Raw genomic sequence first — 21284 nt, 5'->3', positions numbered from 1 at the left:
TCGCTCTGTCGCCCAGGCTGGAGTGCAGTGGCCGGATCTCAGCTCACTGCAAGCTCTGCCTCCCGAGTTTACGCCATTTTCCTGCCTCAGCCTCCCGAGTAGCTGGGACTATAGGCGCCCGCCACCTCGCCTGGCTAGTTTTTTGTATTTTTTAGTAGAGACGGGGTTTCACCGTGTTAGCCAGGATGGTCTCCATCTCCTGACCTCATGATCCGCCCACCTCGGCCTCCCACAGTGCTGGGATTACAGGCTGAGCCACCGCTCCTGGCCTACATTATCATTCTTTTTTTTTTTTTTTTTGAGACGGAGTTTCGCTCTGTCGCCCAGGCTGGAGTGCAGTGGCCGGATCTCAGCTCACTGCAAGCTCCGCCTCCCGAGTTTACGCCATTCTCCTGCCTCAGCCTCCCCAGTAGCTGGGACTACAGGCGCCGGCCACCTCGCCCGGCTAGTTTTTTTGTATTTTTTAGTAGAGATGGGGTTTCACTGGGTTAGCCAGGATGGTCTCGATCTCCTGACCTCGTGATCCGCCCGTCTCGGCCTCCCAAAGTGCTGGGATTACAGGCTTGAGCCACCGCGCCCGGCCTACATTATCATTCTTGAGAAAAGTTTGAACATGTCATATAAATCAAAATATTGATGACATTAATTAATAGTACTTAATTCTGACTTTGACTTTTTTGCAATCCCATTACTTTCATTTCTTTTTTTTTTTTTTTTTTTTTTTTTTGAGACGGAGTTTCGCTCTGTCGCCCAGGCTGGAGTGCAGTGGCCAGATCTCAGCTCACTACAAGCTCCGCCTCCCGGGTTCACGCCATTCTCCTGCCTCAGCCTCCCAAGTAGCTGGGACCACAGGCGCCCGCCACCTTGCCCGGCTAGTTTTTTTGTACTTTTTAGTAGAGACGGGGTTTCACCATATTAACCAGGATGGTCTCGATCTCCTGACCTCGTGATCCGCCCGTCTCGGCCTCCCAAAGTGCTGGGATTACAGGCTTGAGCCACCGCGCCCGGCCCATTACTTTCATTTCTTACCTAAGATTTGTTTAGTGGTTAATAGAATTCTGAACTTAATATTTCATCTTACTATTTTCTGCTCAGTGTGTAACACCAGTCTGATTATTTTATCCTAATTTCTAAACCAGTTTGCATCTATAGATTGTAGCATGACCTTGTTTGTTTTAAAAATAATACATTCTTATTAAAACACGTCAAAAACACAGCTACTTAAAAAATAGTTAATGGATGAAAAGGGTCTGTTCATACATACAACATTCCTGTCCTTGGAAAGTTTGCAGTCAGAAGCATGAAATTGCAATACAAGCCTAAAATTCCCAGGAATAAGTTTAGGACAATTTAAAATCTAAATGAAGAGAACTTTAAAAATGCTATAAAAGGTGTAAAAGAAGACATAACTGAGGCTGGGCACAGTGGCTGTAATCCTAGCACGGTGGGAGGCCAAGGCAGGCAGATTACTTTAGGTCAGGAGTTCGAGACAAGCCTGGCCAACATGGTAAAACCCTGTTTCTACTAAAAATACAAAAATTGGCCGGGCACGGTGGCTCAGGCCTATAATCCCAGCACTTTGGGAGGCCAAGGTGGGCGGATCACTTGAGTCAGGAGTTCAAGACCAGCCTGGCCAACATGGTGAAACCCCATCTCTACTAAAAATACAAAAATTAGGTGAGTGTGGTGGCACCCACCTGTAGTCTCAGCTACTCGGGAGGCTGGAGTGGGAGGATCACTTGAGCCCAGGAGGCGGAGGTTACAGTGAACCAAGATTGCACCACTGTACTCTAGCCAGGGTGACAGAGCAAGACTCCGTCTCAAAAAAAGGAAAAACCATAAAAAATAAAAATGCAAGCCTAGCCAATATGGTGAAACTTCGTCTCCAGTAAAAATACAAAAAAAATTACCTGTGCATGATGATGCGTGCCTGTAATCCCAGCTACTCGGGAGGCTGAGGCAGGAGAATTTCCTGAACCCAGGAGGCAGAGGTTGCAGTGAGTCGAGTTTGTGCCACTGCACTCCATCGTAGGCAACAGAGCAAGACTCTGTCTCAGAAAAATAAAATTAAAATACAAAAGTTAGCTGGGCGTGGTGGCACGCACCTGTGCTCCCAGCTACTCAGGAAGCTGAGGCAGGAGAATTGCTTGAATCCGAGTGGTGGAGATTGCAGTGAGCCAAGATGACGCCATTGCACTCTGGCCTGTGCAACAGAGCAATCTCTGTCCCAAAAAAAAAAAAGACATAACCAAAGGGAAAGACACACTATATATATATACATATATATATATCTATTTTTTTTTTGGGATGGAGTTTCGCTCTTGTTGCCCAGGCTGGAGTGCAATGGTGCAATCTTGGCTCACCACAACCTCTGCTTCCCAGGTTCAAGTGATTCTCCTGCCTCAGCCTCCCAAGTAGCTGGGATTACAGGCATGCGCCACCACACTAGGCTAATTTTGTATTTTTAGTAGAGATGGGGTTTCTCCATGTTGGTCAGACTGGTCTCGAACTCCCGACCTCAGGTGATCTGCTCGCCTTGGCCTCCCAAAGTGCTGAGATTACAGGTGTGAGCCACCACACCTGGCCTAGGACACATCGTACTCTTTTTTTTTTGAGACTATGTTTTACTCTTGTTGCCCAGGCTGGAGTGCAGTGACATGATCTTGGCTTACCACAGTCTCCGCCTCCCGGGTTCAAGCACATCTGCCTCAGCCTCCCGAGTAGCTGGGATTAAAGGCACGCGCCACCATGCCCAGCTAATTTTGTATTTTGAGTAGAGATTGGGTTTCTCCATGTTGGTCAGGCTGGTCTCGAACTCCTGACCTCAGGTGATCTGCCTGCCTCAACCCACCAAAGTGCTGGGATTATGGGGGTAAGCCATTGCGCCCGGCTGACACACCATATGCTTTTTTTTTTTTTGAGACGGAGTCTCGCTCTGTTGCCCAGGCTGGAGTGCAGTGGCATGATCTCAGTTCACTGCAACCTCTACTTTCAAGCGATTCTCCTGCCTCAGCCTCCTGAGTAGCTGGGATTACAGGCATGCCACCATGCCTGGCTAGTTTTTTGTATTTTTAATAGAGACAGAGTTTCACCGTGTTAGCCAGGATGGTCTCACTCTCCTGACCTTGTGATCCACTGGCCTTGGCCTCCCAAAGTGCTGGGATTACTGGTGTGAGCCATCGTACTTGGCCTCATTGTAGTTTTAATTTGTATTTCCCTGATGACTAGTGATGTTGAACATCTTTTCACGTGCTTATTATACCTTCTTCAGTCAAGTGTCTGTTGACATTTTTATCCCGTTGTTTTTCGTGGATGTTTGTCTTACCAAATTGTGAGAGTTCTTTATGTGCAATATTGTAGATATAAGCTGTTTACCAGATAGATGTTTCACAACTATTTTCTTTCACCTACTGGCTTGTCTTTTCCCACCTTAACTCTTTCTTTCTTTTTCTTTTTGAGACAAGGTCTCGGTTTGTCCCTCAGACTGGAATCCAGTGGTGGGAACCTGATTCACTGCAGTCTCGACCTCCCTGACTCAAGTGACCCTCCTGCCTCAGCCCCACAAGTAGCTGGGACTACAGGCGGGTACCACCACACTTGGCTAATTTTTTTTTTTTTTTTTGTAGAGATGGTTTTGCCATGTTGCCCAGGCTGGTCTTAAGTTCTGTAGCTCAAATGGTTTATCCGCCTTGGTGCCTCCCAAAGTGCTGAGGTTACAGGCATGAGCCACTGCTCCTAAACTGTATCTTTCCAAGAGCCAACATTTTAATTTTAGTGTTTTGTTTTGTTTTGTTTTGTTTTTGAGACAGTCTCACTCTGTCACCCAGGCTGGAGTGCAGTGGCACGATCTTGGCTAAGTGTAATCTCTGCCTCCCGGATTCAAGGGATTCCCCTGCCTCTAGCCTCCCGAGTAGCTGGGATTACAGGCATGTGCCACCACGCCTGTCTTATTTTTGTTATTTTTGGTAGAGATGGGGCTTTGCCATGTTGGTCAGGCTAGTCTTACTCCTGACCTCAGGTGATCCACCTGCGTTGGCCTCCCAGAGTGCTAGGATTACAGGCATGAGCCTCCTCGCCCAGCCAACATTTTAAGTTTTGATAAATGTTTTTTTCAGTTTTGTCTATTATGGCTCCTGCCTTTTGGAACTTATCTTTAAATGTTTGATGGAATTTACCAGTGAAGCCATCTGGGCCTGGAGTTTTCTTTGTGGAAAGGTTTTTAATTATTTTATTTATTGATTAAAATTTTTTTGATCTCTTTTTAAAATTTTCATCAAGTTTCTAACAAAGTTTTAAATACTGAATTGTTTTCCTTGATTGATACGGAGCTTTTCAAGTTTCCTATTTCTATTTGGGACAATTTTGTTAATTTGTGTCTGTTTTTTTTTTTTTTTTTTTTTTGAGACGGAGTCTCGCGCTGTGTCACCCAGGCTGGAGTGCAGTGGCGCGATCTCGGCTCACCGCAAGCTCCGCCTCCCAGGTTCACGCCATTCTCCTGCCTCAGCCTCCGAGTAGCTGGGACTACAGGCGCCCGCCACCACGCCCGGCTAGTTTTTTTTTTTTGTATTTTTAGTAGAGACGGGGTTTCACCATGTTAGCCCGGATGGTCTCGATCTCCTGACCTCGTGATCCACCCGCCTTGGCCTCCCAAAGTGCTGGGATTATAGGCTTGAGCCACCGCGCCCGGCCTAATTTATGTCTTTTAAGGAATTTGTTCATTTCATTTCACTAGTGAAATGTATTTACCTAAGGCTGTTCATATTATTTTCTTATCCTTTTACTCTCTTTGGAGTCTAGTGCTGTGCCCTTGCTCATTTCTGATAATGATAGTTTTGTCTTCAATTTTCTTTATTAAAAAAAAATTTTTTTTTTGAGACGGTCTCACTGTGTAGCCCAAACTGGAGTGCAGTGGCGTAATCTCGGCTCACTGCAACCTCCGCCTTCAGGACTCAAGTGATTCTTGTGCTGCCTCAGCATCCCGAGTAGATGAGAGTACAGGTGCGCACTATTAAGCTCAGCTTTTTTTTGTATTTTAGTAGAGACAGGGTTTCACCATGTTGCCCAGAGTGGTCTCGAACTCCTGAGCTCAGGTGATCTGCCCCGTTCAGTCTCCCAAAGTGCTGGGATTATGGGCGTGAGCCACTGCGTCCAGCCAGTTTTCTTTATTATGATTTTTTTTTTTTTTTTGAGACGGAGTCTCGCTGTGTCGCCCAGGCTGGAGTGCAGTGGCCGGATCTCAGCTCATTGCAAGCTCCGCCTCCCGGGTTTTTACGCCATTCTCCTGCCTCAGCCTCCCGAGTAGCTGGGACTACAGGCGCCCACCACCTCGCCCGGCTAGTTTTTTGTATTTTTTAGTAGAGACGGGGTTTCACCGTGTTAGCCAGGATGGTCTCGAACTCCTGACCTCGTGATCCGCCCATCTCGGCCTCCCAAAGTGCTGGGATTACAGGCTTGAGCCACCACGCCCGGCCATGATATTTTATATTTAACTGATTTCTGTTCTCTGTGTGTGTGTGTGTGTGTGTGTATACATATATATACATATATACATATATATATATACATATATATACATATATATACATATATACATATATATATATACATATATATACATATATATACATATATACATATATATATACATATATATACATATATACATATATACATATATATACATATATACATATATATATATATATATATATATATATAAAATTTTCACTCTTGTTGCCCAGGCTGGAGTGTAATGGTGTGATCTTGGCTCACTGCAACCTCCGCCTCCCGGGTTTAAACTATTCTCCTGCCTTAGCTGCCCAAGTAGCTGGGATTACAGGCGCCCACCACCACGCTCAGCTATTTTTTGTATTTTTAGTAGAGACGGTGGTCTCACCATGTTGGCCAGGCTGCTCTTGAACTCCTGACCTCATGATCTGCCTGCCTCGGCGTCCCAAAGTGCTGGGATTACAGGCGTGAGCCAGCATGCCCGGCTTCTCTCTCTTTTTTTAAAATCGATTTCTGCCTCTGTGTGTGTGTGTGTGTGTGTGTGTGTGTGTGCCCAGCCTTGTTCTTTATTTTTTATATATATATATTTTTCCTCTTTTTTATTTTTATTTTTATTTTTTTGAGACGGAGTCTTGCTCTGTCACCCAGGCTGGAATGCAGGGATGTGATCTCGGCTCACTGCAATCTCCGCCTCCCAGGTTCACGCCATTCTCCTGCCTCAGCCTCTCGAGTAGCTGGGACTAGAGGCACCCGCCACCAAGCCTGGCTAATTTTTTGTATTTTTACTAGAGACAGGGTTTCACCGTGTTAGTCAGGATGGTCTCGATCTCCTGATCTCGTAATCCGCCCGCCTCGGCCTCCCAAAGTGATGGGATTATAGGCGTGAACCACCGCCTGGCCTCCTCTCTTTTTTTAATGGGGGTGTGTGTGTGTGTGTGTGTGTCTGTGTGTGTTTGTGTCTGTGTGTGTGTCTGTGTGTCTGTGTGTGTGTGTTGGAAGTCTCACTCTGTCACCCAGAGTGAGACTCTCTGGATTTAATGTGCAAATATTGGATGTTTTTCGTAAATATCTTTTTTTTTTTTTTTTTTTTTTAGATGGGTTCTTCTCTGTTGTCCAGGCTGGAGTATAGTGGCACAATCACAGCTCACTGCAGCCTTGACCTCCTGGGCTCAGGTAATCCTCCTACCTCAGCCTCCCAGCTAGCTAGGACTACAAGCATGCTCCAGGTTTTGCCCTGTTGCCCAGGCTGGTCTTGAACTCCCGGGCTGAAGGGATCTGACCACCTTGGCCTCCCAAAGTGCTGGGATTACAGGTGTGAAGTACTATACCAGACAAAACATCTTACTGTTCCCAGTGTTTTTATTTGGTTCTTTTGTCTGAGAACACATTCTTTGTCATTTTAGTCTTCTAAAATTTACTGTCTCATGTTTTATGGCCTACCCTATGATCTTTCTTGGTGATTGTACCTGTACACCTGGAAAGAATGTCTAGTTTTGTCAGTTGAATAGTACGACTTTATTAACAAGGGATTGTTGATAACCTAAATGCTCATTAAGTGAGCAGGTTAAATAAATGATGGCATTTATGTGCAGTGGAATACTATGTAGTATTAAAAATATTGAGGGCGTTGGTTGAATAATCTATAGCATATCCACATAATGAATTATTATGCACATAAGAGGATTAAAAATAGAGATTTTTTTTTTTTTGGTGACAGAGTCTGACCGTGTCACCCAGGCTGGGGTACAGGGCCATGGTCGTAGCCTACTGCAGCCTCAACCTCCCTAGCTCAAGTGGCTCTCCTGCCTTAGGCTGCAGTATAGCTAGTATTACAGGCATGCACCTCTAAGCCTGGCTAATTTTTAAAAACTTTTTGTAGGGATGGAGTCTCGCTGTGTTTCCCAGACTAGTCTTGAACTCCTGGACTCAAACAATCCTCCCACTTTGGCCTCCCAAAGTATTCAAGTGTTAGGCTTATAGATGTGAGCCATTAGGCTTATAGATGTGAGCCACCCTGCTAGTCCAGAAATTTTTTACGATATCTTTATAAGAGATAATTTTTAAGATACATTGTTGTGGCTGAGTGTGTGGTGGCTCAGGCCTGTAATCCCACCACTTTGGGAGGTAAAGATGGGAGGATTGGTTGAGCCCAGGAATTCAAGACCAGCCCTGGCAACATAACAAGACCTTGCTTCTACAAAAAATTTTAAAAATTGGCCAGGCGCGGTAGCTCACGCCTGTAATCCCAGCACTTTGGAAGGCCAAGGTGGGCGGATCACCTGAGATCAGGAGTTCAAAACCAGTCTGGCCAAGATGGTGAAACCCTGTCTCTACTAAAAAGAAAAAAATTAGCCAGGCGTGGTGGCAGGCGCCTGTAATCCCAGCTACTCGAGAGGCTGAGGCAGGAGAATCACTTGAACTTGGGAAGCAGAGGTTGCAGTGAGCCAAGATCGTGCCATTGCACTCCAGCCTGGGGGACAAGAGCGAGACTTCATCTCAAAAAAAAAAAAAAAGAAAGAAAATTAAAAGAATTAGCCATGGCCGGGCACTGTGGCTTGCGCCTGTAATCCCAGCACTTTGGGAGGCTGAAGTGGGTGGATCACGAGGTCAGGAGTTCGAGACCAGCCTGGCCAACATGGTGAAACCCTGTCTCTACTAAAAATACAAAAATTAGGTGGGCATGGAGGCGTGTGCCTGTAATCCCAGCTACTTGGGAGACTGAGGTAGGAGAATCGCTTGAACCTGGGAGGCGGAGTTTGCAGTAAGCCGAGATTGCGCCATTGCACTCCAGCCTAGGTAACAGGGTGAGACTCCATCTCAAAAAAAAAAAAAAAAAAAAAAAAAAGAGCCAGACATAGTGCTAACCTGTAGTTCCAGCTACTTGGATGGCTGAGGCAGGAGGATCGCTTGAGCCCTGTGGGTCAAAGCTACAGTGAGCTGTGATCATAGCAGTGCACTCTGGGTGACAGAGTGAGACCCTCTCTCAAAAGAAAAGGTACATTGGTTGGCTGAGCACAGTGGCTTACGCCTATAATTCCCAGTGCTTTGGCCTCGCAGGAGGATCTATTGAGGCCAGGAGTTCAAAACCAGCCTGTGCAACTTAGCAAGACCTTTTCTCTCCCAAAGATTTAAAAAAAGAAAAAATGAGCCAGGCGTGTTTGTGCTCACTTTTAGTCCTAACTACTCGGGAGGCTCAGGTGAGGGGATGGCTGCCATGAGCTATAATTGTACTGCTGCACTCCAGCCTGGGTGATAGAGTCAGACCCTGTCTCTTAAAAAAAGAAAAGCCAAAAATCTGTCTCTTAAAAAAAAAATTAAATACGGGCCAGGTGCAGTGGCTTGGGCCTGTAGTCTCAGCTGTTTAGGAGGCTGAGGTAGGAGGATCAGTTGAGTGTAGGAGTTTGAGCAGCCATAATCTGCCGCTGCACTCTATCCTGGGTGACAGATTGAGACCCTTTCTTTAAAAAATGTTTTTTAAGTACTGTTTTTAATCTCACGTTATTTCTCTCCCATTTTTTCTTCATCGATCGTACAGACAGAGCGCCAAGTGTCTCGCTGGTTTGTTCAGTGTCTTCGGGAACAGTCCATGCTGCTAGAAATTATTTTCCTTTATTATGCATACTTTGAGATGGCACCCAGTGACCTACTTGTATTAACCAAGATGTTTAAAGAGCAAGGATTTGGTAGTAGGCAGACCAATAGGCACCTGGTGGATGAGACTATGGATCCTTTTGTAGATCGGATTGGGTAAGTCAGTGAATTGAACATCATGGAACTTGCAGTGTTTAGAGCATTGATACTATAGTGGTATGAAAGCAGTTGGGGGTAGGTGTACTTTTCACTTAATGGGTGGGGAAATAGGTCTACTACCACGTTCCCTTTCACGCAGGGAGTAAAGACTGGGATTGAGAGAGGACTCTCAAAATGAGTATTGTAATCTCTTTTACTTACTGTCTTCATTTAAGGGATTCATCCATTCAACAAAAATTCGTTGAACAACTATTGTAGGCCAAGCCCTATGCAAATGCTAACAAGATTGTGATAAATAAGGCATATATGCTCACTGTTCTCTTTCAGGTGATAGTCTATGGACTTTAAATTTCTTGTTTTTTCTATATTTATGACCATGGATATATCCACAATCGGGGGCCTGGTCACTCTGTGAGCAAAGATACATACCAGTTAATTTTGTGTGTCTGTGTGGTATAGATGGGGTCTCACTTTGTTGTCCAAGATAGTCTTGAACTCCTGGCCTCAAGTGATCCTCCCACCTCTGCCTCTCAAAGTGTTAGGATCATAGGCATGAGCCACCATGCCGGGCCCAATAGGTTTTTTTGATATTGCTGTGTCTTATATTTCACCTTTGTCTCTAGTGAGTTTCAGAACAGGATATATAACATGGTGATACTGTTTTTCTTTCTAGCTACTTCAGTGCCCTCATCCTGGTGGAGGGCATGGATATTGAGTCCTTACATAAGTGTGCTTTGGATGACAGAAGAGAACTGCACCAGTTTGCGCAGGATGGGCTTATTTGTCAGGTGAACTTGGAATAGGCTCTTTTTTTTCAGAGGGTTTATGTTAGTAGTAGCTTTCAACTACTGAACTGCTACATAAAATTTTCAGTGTTGTGGAACTCTACATTGTTCAGTGATGTGGAAGTTCTACAATGTTTTTGTTTTGTTTTGTATTTTTTTTTTTTTTTTTTTTTTTTGAGACGGAGTCTCGCGCTGTGTCACCCAGGCTGGAGTGCAGTGGCGCGATCTCGGCTCACTGCAAGCTCCGCCTCCCAGGTTCAGGCCATTCTCCTGCCTCAGCCTCCAAGTAGCTGGGACTACAGGCGCCCGCCACCACGCCCGGCTAGTTTTTTTTTTTGTATTTTTAGTAGAGACGGGGTTTCACCATGTTAGCCAGGATGGTCTCGATCTCCTGACCTCGTGATCCGCCCGCCTCGGCCTCCCAAAGTGCTGGGATTACAGGCTTGAGCCACCGCGCCCGGCCTTTGTTTTGTATTTTTGAGACGAAGTCTTGCTCTGTCACCATGCTAGAATGCAGTGGTGTGATCTTGGCTCACTACCATTTCCACCTCCCCGGTTCAAGCGATTCTCCTGCCTCAGCCTCCCAAATAGCTGGGATCACAGCTAATTTTTGTATTTTTAGTAGAGACTGGGTTTCACCATGTTGGCCAAGATGGTCTCGATCTCCTGACCTCGTGATCCTCCTGCCTCAGCCTCCCAAAGTGCTGGGACTACAGGCTTGAGCCACCGTGCCCAGTCTGTTTTGTTTTTTTGAGACAGAGTTTTGCTTTTCACCCAGGCTGGAGTGCAGTGGTGCCATCTCAGCTCACTGCAACCTCCACCTCCCAGGTTCAAGCGATTCTTGTGCCTCAGCCTCTGGAATAGCTGGGATTACAGGCACACGCCACCACGCCCGGTTACTTTTTATATTTTTAGTAGAGATGGGGTTTCACTATGTTGGCCAGGCTAGTCGTGAACCTCTGACCTCAAGTGATCCACCTACCTCAGCCTCCCAAAGTGCTGGAATTACAGGCTTGAGCCACCGTGCCTGGCCTCAACAGTGTTAAACAGTTGATTAGACCTGGAGGAAATCTCAGGTTCGTCAGTCATCTATACTAAGGTGATAATCGAATCTGTGAGAGTGATTCATTCATGGAGATGGAACAAGGACAAAAGAGATTCAAGGAGAAAACCCTGGGGATTATTGACTGCATTTAGGGAGCCTGTGAAAGAAGAGGAAAGGGGAAAAACATTGAGATGAGATGGTTAGGAAGATAGAAAATGAACACAGATTGTAGAAAGTTTGAGAAGGATCAGGGAAAAATTTCGAAAGAGTGTCTATTTTAACATGCATTTTATAATCTTAAGACTACATAAAATTAGTAGACAAATTTTGTGGGTAAAAGGAAGAGTAATTGTAATTGAGGAGTTTTATTAGTGAGGTGGCTGGGGGTTTGAGAAAAGTGAAATATCAGAATGAGAGAGTGAGGCCACTCTTTATGACTTGCTTATTGAGCATGATGAAGAATCTGGTCGAGGGATATTGAGGCTTTCTGTTCAGAGATGTAGATGTGTTTTCTTCTCTCACTAGGATATGGACCGTTTAATGTTGACCTTTGGGGACATTCCACATCATGCCCCAGTTCTTTTGGCCTGGGCTCTCCTCCGTCACACTCTGAACCCAGAAGAGACAAGTAGTGTGGTCCGGAAGATAGGTGGCACAGCCATCCAGCTGAATGTGTTTCAGTACTTGACCCGATTGCTCCAGTCACTTGCCAGTGGGGGAAATGATGTGAGTTTAAGGCTCTGGGTGATGAGCATGGGAGTGAGCTGGCAGAAGCTTTTCAATAATGTAATAGTTATAATGGTGGTGTGGATAATGGGATCATGTAACCGTTTGAGAGCATTTAGACATCATCAGACATTGTTTGAAATGTTTGTGAACATTATCTTATTGAATCCTTATAATACTTCTTTGTGTTAAAGATTATCATTCTGTTTTACACATTAGGAAATTGAGACTCAGAGAGATGTAATTTGCCCAAAGCAACAAAAATAGCCAGTAAATGGTAGATACAGTTTGAACTCTGCCAGTAAATTATATCTTAAGATAGCTTTGGCCATATTGACTGGAGAAGTCACTTTCAGGGGACTTAATCAACTGTAACAAGATGAATTAGAAATTCTCTTGAGTCTTATGTTGGGGTTTGAGTGGCATAGTTTAGAGAGCTTGCTTGTTTGTTTATTTTTGAGACAGTCTAGCTCTGTCACCCAGGCTGGAGTGCAGTGGCGCGATCCTGGCTCACTGCAACCTCCGCCTCCCAAGTTCAAGCGATTCTCCTGCCTCAACCTCCCAAGTAGCTGGGACTATGGGTGCCTACCACAACGCCTGGCTACTTTTTTGTATTTTTAGTAGAGATGGGGTTTCACCATCTTGGGCAAGCTGGTCTTGAACTCCTGACCTTGTGATCTACCTACCTCGACCTCCCAAAGTGCTGGGATTACAGGCGTGAGCCACCGTGCCAGCTAATGAGCTTGTTTTAACATGGTAAAATGAAACCTCAGGTTCAGTAATTATTTTTTCTTTTTCTTTTTTTTTTTTTTTTTTTTTGAGACTGAGTCTTGCTCTATTGCCCAGGATGGAGTGCAGTGGAATGACCTTAGCTCACTGCAACCTCTGCCTCCTGGGTTCAAGTGATTCTCGTGCCTCAGCCTCCCAGGTAGCTGGGATTACAGGCACCTGCCACCATGCCCGGCTAATTTTTGTATTTTTAATAGGGACGGGGTTTCACCATGTTGGCCAGGCTGGTATCGAACTCCTGATCTCAAGTGATCTGTCCGCCTTGGCCTCCCAAAGTTCTGGGATTACAGGTGTGAGCCACCGTGCGCTGCCAGATCAGCAATTATTTTACTCCTTGGTTGGTATGCATTTGCCCAAAGGAGTTGAAAAGATATCCACACAAAAACATACACACAGACATTTATAGCAGCTTTATTCATAATTACCAGAACTCGGAAGCAACTAAAAGGTCCTTCAGTAAGTATAACTAAACTGTTGTATATCTAGATGATGGAATATTTATATACTGCCAAAAAGAAATGAGCCATCAAACCATGAAAAGACATGGAGAAAACATTAAATGCATATTAGTAAATGAAGCCAATCTAAAAAGGCTTCATAGTATATGTTTCCAACTATGTGACATTCTGGAGAAGGCAAAACCATGGAGACATTAAAGAGAATAGAATAACGGTCTAGTGGAGCAGGAGGGCTGAATTAGGTAGAACACAGAGGATTTTTAGGGCAGTGAAGCTATTCCATGTGATACTACAACGGTGGATACATGTCATACTTGCCCAAAAATCCATACAATTTACAACACAAGAGTGACCCTTAGTGTACACTGTGGACTTTGTGTGATAATAATAATGCCAATTTAAGTTCTTTAGTTGTAACAATTGTACTGTTTTGGTGGGATGCTATTTACGTGTGGAGGCAAAGAATACATAGGAAATCTTTGTACTTTTCTGCTCAGTTTTGCTGTGAACCTAAAACTGCTCTACAAAACAAAGCCTATTTAAAAGACAGAAAACTCAGCCAGCAGGCCCTACTTGTCACTGGTTGGCTTATCTTGTGGCCGTTCAGGTGCTATATCAATTCCCATTACCACATGCAGACTGTTTTCTGTAGGCTGGATATGGTTTTCTTCCCCACTCAAACTTTGATGATTTTGGCAATAATTCCCTTTTGATTTTATTCTTGATTTTGTTGTAATATTTGTGGTTCCTGCTTCCTCTTTTCTCCCTTTGTCTTCCTGAGCTTGTAACTAAATTAGGAAAATTATGAAGCTTCAGATTTCCTTTCCGTCTGTTTACGAAGAATATATGAATGCGATAGGATTATGTTGAACCTGGGAAAGAGTTATGTTACTCAGAATGATTCACTGACTCCTTTCTCATTCCAGTGCACCACCAGCACTGCATGCATGTGTGTCTATGGACTGCTCTCTTTCGTTCTGACCTCGTTGGAGCTGCACACACTGGGCAATCAGCAGGTAGTGTCTGGCTTTCATGAAGGTGTCTCTACTGCCCAGCTTTGCAATCAAGTCCCAAAAATATACCCCCATTGGATCTGATACTGTTTACCTTATGTGTTAATTTGTTTACTGGTGTTCTTTTTTTTTTTTTTGAGATGGAGTCCTGCTCTGTCGCCCAGGCTGGAGTGTGGTGGCGCGACCTCGGCTCACTGCAACATCTGCCTCCTGGGTTCAAGCGATTCTCCTGTCTCAGTCTTCTAAGTAGCTGGAATTATAGGCGTCCGCCACCTTGCCCAGTTAATTTCTGTATTTTTTGTAGAGACGGGGTTTCGCCATGTTGACCAGGCTGGTCTTAAACTCATGACCTCAGGCAATCTGCCTACCTCGGCCTCCCAAAGTGCTGGGATAACAGGTGTGAGCCACTGTGCCCGGCCTTGTTTTCATTTACTGTTATATAGGTGATAAATGTTAATTGTAGAAAAAAACAGAAAATGCTGATAAAAACAAAAAAGTATGGTCCTATCACATAGATAACTTGTTAACATTTTGATGTATTCCCTTCCATTTTCCAAATATGTATATAGGTGAAAATAGAGTAATTCTTCTCTAGAAATGGAACAGCCATGGATATACTGTTTTTAAAATTTCTGTTTATTTTATTTTATTTTATTTTTTTATTTATTTTTTTTATTTATTTATTTTTTTTTTGAGACGGAGTCTCACGCTGTGTCACCCAGGCTGGAGTGCAGTGGCGCAATCTCGGCTCACTGCAAGCTCCGCCTCCCAGGTTCAGGCCATTCTCCTGCCTCAGCCTCCGAGTAGCTGGGACTACAGGCGCCCGCCACCACGCCCGGCTAGTTTTTTTCATATTTTTAGTAGAGACGGGGTTTCACCATGTTAGCCAGGATGGTCTCGATCTCCTGACCTCGTGATCCGCCCGCCTCGGCCTCCCAAAGTGCTGGGATTACAGGCTTGAGCCACCGCGCCCGGCCTGTTTATTTTATTTATTTATTCATTTATTTTTTTTTGGGGGGGGTGGAGTCTTGCTGTGTCGCCCAGGCTAGAGTGCAGTGACGTGATCTCGGCTCACTGCAACCTCTGCTTCCTGGGTTCAAGTGATTCTTCTGCCTCACCCTCCGAAGTAGCTGGGATTAGAGGTGCCTGCCACTGCGCCCAGCTAATTTTTGTATTTTTGGTAGAGACGGGGTTTCACCATCTTGGCCAGGCTCGTCTCAAACTCCTGACCTCATGATCCACCCGCCTCGGCCTCCCAGAGTGCTGGGATTACAGGTGTGAGCCACCGCGCCTGGCCCTGTTTATTTATTTTTTAAGAGACAGGGTCTCAGTATGTTGCCCAGGCTGGTCTTGAACTCTAGGACTCAAGTGGTCTTCTCACCTAGGCTTCCCAAATATATACCATTTTGTAACCTCTTTTTTTCACTCTGTCCCAGAGTAAAAAAAAGTACATCTGTCCCAGACATTTGTTGGTGCTAGTAAGTCTTCTGCAGCGGGATTTTTTTTTTTTTTTGTGACAGAGTCTTACTCTGTTGCCCAGGCTGGTCTTGAACTCCTGGGCTTAAGCAGTCCATCCCGTCAGCCTCCCACAGTGCTGGGATTACAGGTGTGAGCTATGGCACGTAGCCTAAAAATGTTTTTTAAGATGAAACATTTCAAACTTACACCAGAGAAGACAAAATTACATAATGAACTCCATGAGCCCATCACCAGCTTCTATCTGTTGTCATATCATGGATAATCTTTTTTCTGCCCCTTCCCTCCTTGATTATTTCAAAGCAATTGTCAGATGCTATTTAACTTGATCTACAAACATTTCAACAGAACTTAACGTTACAACCATTATCACACAAAAGCCCCCCAGAAAATATTGTCTCTTTTTGTTATTTGGAGACAGGCTGGAGAGTACGGTGGTGCGATCTCGTCCCACTTCAACCTGCACCTCCTGGGCTTAGATGATCCTTTCACCGTAGCCTCCTGAGTGGCTGGGACTACAGGCGTGTGCCGCCATGCTCAGCTAATTTTTGTGTTTTTCTTGTAGAGATGGAGTTTTGCCATGTTGGCCAGGCTGGTCCCAAACTCCTGACCTCAGGTGATCTGCCCGCCTGTGCCTCCCAGAAGTGCTGGGATCACAGGTGTGAGCCACCATGTCCGGCTGAAGTTATTTTTCTTATGCTCAGATTGTGCCATCTTTGGCCTGTAACAGCTTTCTAAATCTGTTTGACACTACCCTTATATATTTTGATAGCTCTGTTGCTTTCTTTTTTTTTTTTTTCTCTGTTGCTTCCTTTTAAAATTTAATTTCTTTTTCTTTTTTTTTTTTTTTTTGAGACAGAGTCTCGCTCTGTTGCCCAGGCTGGAGTGCAGTGGCGCGATCTCGGCTTGCTGCAAGCTCCACCTCCTGAGTTCATGCCATTCTCCTGCCTCAGCCTCCCGAGTAGCTGGGTCTACAGTGCCCGCCACCACGCCCAGCTAAATTTTTTGCATTTTTAGTAGAGACGGGGTTTCACCGTGTTAACCAGGATGGTCTCGATCTCCTGACCTCGTGATCCATCTGCCTCGGCCTCCCAAAGTGCTAGAATTACAGGCGTGAGCCACTGCGCCTGGCCTTATTTATTTTTCTTTAATACGGAGTCTCACTCTGTCACCCAGGCTGGAGAGTAAGTGGCGTGATCTCCACTCATTTCAACCTCTGCCTCCCGGGTTCAAGCAATTCTCCTGCCTCAGTCTCCTGAGTAGCTGGGTTTACAGGTGCATGCCACCACGTCTGGCTAATTTTAGTATTTTTAATAGAGATGGGGTTTTGCCATGTTGGTCAGGCTGGCCTCAAACTCCTGACCTCAAGTGATCCACCTGCCTCATCCTCCCAAAGTGCTGGGATTACAGGCATGAGCCACTGCACCAGGCCTATGTTTATTTTTTATTTTTTTGAAACGGAGTCTCACTCTGTTGCCCAGGCTGGAGTATAGTGGCGCGATATCAGCTCACTGCAACCTCTGTCGCCTGGGTTCAAGTGATTTTCCGGTGTCATCCCCTTGAGTAGCTGGGATTACAGGTGTGAGCCACCATGTCTGGCTAGTTTTTGTACTTTTAGTAGAGACTGCGTTTCACCTTGTTGGCCAGGCTGATCTCAAACTCCTGACCTCAAGTGATCCGCATGCCTCGGCTTGTCAAAGTGCTAGGATTATAGGTGTGAGCCACTGTGCCTTGCCTCTTTTCTCTGTTGCTTTCTGGTACAAGAAGCTACAGGATTATCTTGTAAGATTCTTACGTCAGACCTGGAATCTGCTTATTCCAAGGAGCCTTGGTTATTTTTAGTGGGAAATGATATTTGATGGGTATCCTGAAAACTAAATCACTGTGTTCATTTTCAGTGACTAGTAACTTGTTCTGTAAATTGACTAACTTGGTGAAAATTTAAAATTTTTTTATCATTAGCGAGAAATGAGTTTGTGTTGAATTGAAAGACTCAATTTCTAGAGGCTGGGTATGGTGGCTTATTCCTGTAATCCCAGCACTTTGGGAGACCAAAGAGGGCAGATACCTGAGGTCAGGAGTTTGAGATTAGCCTGGCCAACATGGTGAAGCCCTGTCTTTACTAAAAATACAAAAATTAGCTGGACATGGTGGCAGGCGCCTGTAATCCCAGCTACATGGGAGGCTGAGGCAGGAGAATTTCTTGAACCCGGGAGGCGGAGGTTGCAGTGAGCCGAGACTGTGACATTGCACTCCAGCCTGGGCGACCAGAGTGAAACTTTGTCTCAAAAAAAAAAAAAAAGACTCAGTTTCTAAAGGTCATGGGCATAGAACAAAGTCTGTGTACTCTGGGAGATTTCTGGTTATTTTTGACCTGACCTTACACCTGGAGGATTGATATTAACATATTAGGGCCAGGCACTGTGGCCCACACCTGTAATCCCAGCACCTTGGGAGGCCAAGGCGGGAGGATGACCTGAGCTCAGGAGTTCAGGACCAGCCTGGGCAACATGATGAAGCCCTGTCTCTACCAAAAATACAAAAAGTTAGCTGAGCATGGTGGCGTGCTTCTGTAGTCCCAGCTACTCAGGAGGCTAAGGTAGGATTGCTTCCCTGGGAGACACAGGTTGCAGTGTGCTGAGATGGCGTCACTGTACTCCAACCTGGGAGACGGAGTAAGACCCCCATATCAACAACAACAACAAAAACATATTAGAGTTGCAGGAGTCCTGGTACTTGGATTTTAAAGAAATCATTCAGTGAGCATTTATTAGATTCCCTGTGTTTGCTAAGCTCTGTGCTAAGTGCTAAGGATAGAACAATTAAAGACATTGTTCTTGGCCAGGCACAGTGGCTCATGTCTGTAATCCCAGCACTTTGGGAAGCCAAGGCAGACGGGCCACCTGAGGTCAGGAGTTTGAGACCAGCCCAGCCAACATGGTGAAACTAAAATGCAGAGATTAGCTGGGCGTGGTGGTGGGCGCCTGTAATCCCAGTTACTCGGGCGGCTGAGGCAGGAGAATTGCTTAAACTGGGGAGGCAGAGGTTGCAGTGAGCCAAGATGGTGCCATTACACTCCAGTCTGGGTGAAACAGCGAAACTTCGTCTAAAAAAAAAGAAAGACATTGTTTGTGCCCTCTAGGAGAGCACTCTAGCTGAGCCTAGTAATAACTTACATTTATGTGGCATTTTTGAATTTACAGTCTACTTCCACGTACATTATCTCATTTAATCCTTATTTATAATCCTTACTTATAATCCTACTCTGAAGCAGATATTACTATCCCCATCTTATAGATAAAGCATTTCTGGTTCAGAGAGATGAATTTGTCTAACGTTATACAGCAGACACAACACACCCTGGACAGGATATAATCTTACTTTTTAAACCCAGAGTTCTTGGCTGGGAATGGTGGTATACTCCTATAACCCAGTGGTTTGGGAGGCCGAGGTGAGAAGATAACTTAAACCCAGGAGTTAAAGGCTGCAGTGAGCTATGATGGTGCCACTGCACTCCAGCCTTGGCAACAGCAAGACCCTGTCTCTAAAAATAGATACGTATCTACTTACATACATACATACATACAAAAAAGGTAAAAAGAGGCTGGAGTCACGCCTGTAATCCCAGCACTTTGGGAGGCAAAGGCGGGCAGATCACGAGGTCAGGAGATCGAGACCATCCTGGCTAACACGGTGAAACCCCGACTCTCCTAAAAATACAAAAAATTAGCCTGGTGTGGTGGCAGGTGCCTGTAGTCCCAGCTACTCTGGAGGCTGAGGCAGGAGAATGGTGTGAACCTGGGAGGCGGAGCTTGCAGTGAGCCGAGATCGAGCCACCCCACTCCAACCTGGGCGACAGAGTGAGACTCTGTCTCAAAAAATAAAAAGAAAAGGTTAAAAAGAAAGAAAAACTCACCCAGAATTCTTTTTTTTTTTTTTTTTTTGAGACTGAGTCTGGCTCTGTCGCCCAGGCTGGAGTGCAGTGGCCGGATCTCAGCTCACTGCAAGCTCCGCCTCCCGGGTTCACGCCATTCTCCTGCCTCAGCCTCCCGAGTAGCTGGGACCACAGGCGCCCGCCACCTCGCCCGGCTAGTTTTTTGTATTTTTTAGTAGAGACGGGGTTTCACCGTGTTAGCCAGGATGGTCTCGATCTCCTGACCTTGTGATCCGCCCGTCTCAGCGTCCCAAAGTGCTGGGATTACAGGCTTGAGCCACCGCGCCCGGCTCACCCAGAATTCTTGCACTCTAGTCTGAGCGATAGAGCATGACCTTGTCTTCCCTAAACATAAATAAATAAATCAGTCAACCAACCCATCCACCCTTAAGCAGTTTTTTGTTTGTTTTTTGAGACAGAGCCTTACTTTATTGCCCGGGCTAGAGTACGGTGGCGTGATCTCGGCTCACTGCTACCTCCATTGCCTGGGTTCAAGTGATTCTCATGCCTCAGCCACCCAAGTAGCTGGGATTACAAGGTGTGTGCCACCACGCCTGGCTAACTTTTTTTTTTTTTTTTTTTGAGACGGGGTCTTGCTCTGTTGCCCAGGCTAGAGTGCAGTGGCGCAATCTTGGCTCACTGCAAGCTCCACCTCCGGGGTTCACACCGTTCTCCTGCCTCAGCCTCCCTGAGTAGCTGGGACTACAGGCGCCCGCCACCAAGCCCGACTAATTTTTTTTGTATTTTTAGTAGAGACGGGGTTTCACCTGTGTTAGCCAGGATGGTCTCGATCTCCTGACCTTGTGATCTGCCCACCTCGGCCTCCCAAAGTGCTAGGATTACAGGCGTGAGCCACCGCGCCCGGCCAACAACTTTCATATTTTTAGTAGACACGGGGTTTCACCATGTTGGCCAGGCTGGTCTCGAACTCCTGACCTCAAGTGATCTGCCGACCTCGGCCTCCCAAAGGGTTAAGATTATAGGGGTAACCCCCGCACCCAGCCAACCAACCAACCAATTCTTAATCAGTTCTTTCTGACTTTCTATATTAAGATGTTTGTTTTATTTTATTTTATTTTATTTGTTTTCAAGATGAGGTTTTACTGTGTTGCCCAGGGTGCTCTGGAACTCCTGGATTGAAGTAGTCATCCCACTTTAGTGTTTATTGGTGTTTTGGTGTTTTTATTTCAAAAGAATACAATAATAAAGATAGACTGGTTCAACTGGGGAAAATGATCCATTTTTCTCCCCTCTGCAAACAGGATATAATTGATACAGCATGTGAAGTCCTGGCCGACCCTTCTCTTCCGGAACTGTTCTGGGGAACAGTAAGTATGTCAGAGAGAGTCGCTGCATAGCAAAAGAATTGATCAAACACTTGTTTTCTTACAGGTTTTGTACTAAGCATTCATGTGTATTTTCTCAATCTTCATAAAAATGTATGAACTAGATACTATTACTGTCTCTCTTTTAATGTGATGACATATGACACTTAGAGATGTGAAGTGATTTGCTCAAAGTCACACTTAGAAAGAGGCAGCCAAAACCCAGTTCTGACTTGAGTCTGCAGCCCACATTATTACCAGTGTGCTGTCTCCAAGCCACCAGTTTTTTGTTTTGTTTTGTTTTTGTTTTGTTTTGTCTTTTGAGATGGAGTCTTGCTGTGTTTCCCAGGCTGGAGTACAATGGCGTGACATTGGTTCACTGCAACCTCCGCCTCCTAGGTTTAAGCAATTCTCCTGCCTCAGCCTCCCAAGTAGCTGGAATTACAGGCGCCCGCCACCATGCGTGGCTAATTTT

At 45.3% G+C, this 21284-nt stretch overlaps 1 protein-coding gene across 1 annotated transcript in view; it reads left to right on the top strand.

The window, feature by feature from the left end:
• Positions 1 to 21284, top strand: part of NUP188 (nucleoporin 188) — a 67089-nt gene that overhangs the window by 17727 nt on the left and 28078 nt on the right. Inside the window, exons 9-13 of the mRNA XM_025358576.1 lie at positions 9044 to 9255; positions 9932 to 10046; positions 11614 to 11814; positions 13988 to 14077; positions 20747 to 20812. Of these exons, the coding sequence (XP_025214361.1) occupies positions 9044 to 9255; positions 9932 to 10046; positions 11614 to 11814; positions 13988 to 14077; positions 20747 to 20812 (684 nt within the window). The remainder of the gene's footprint in view (positions 1 to 9043; positions 9256 to 9931; positions 10047 to 11613; positions 11815 to 13987; positions 14078 to 20746; positions 20813 to 21284) is intronic.

This window comes from Theropithecus gelada, chromosome 15, assembly GCF_003255815.1.
Source record: "Theropithecus gelada isolate Dixy chromosome 15, Tgel_1.0, whole genome shotgun sequence".
Lineage (NCBI taxonomy): Eukaryota > Metazoa > Chordata > Mammalia > Primates > Cercopithecidae > Theropithecus > Theropithecus gelada.
Note: the sequence above shows the minus strand (reverse complement) of the source record. Positions and strands in the feature narration are given on the sequence as shown.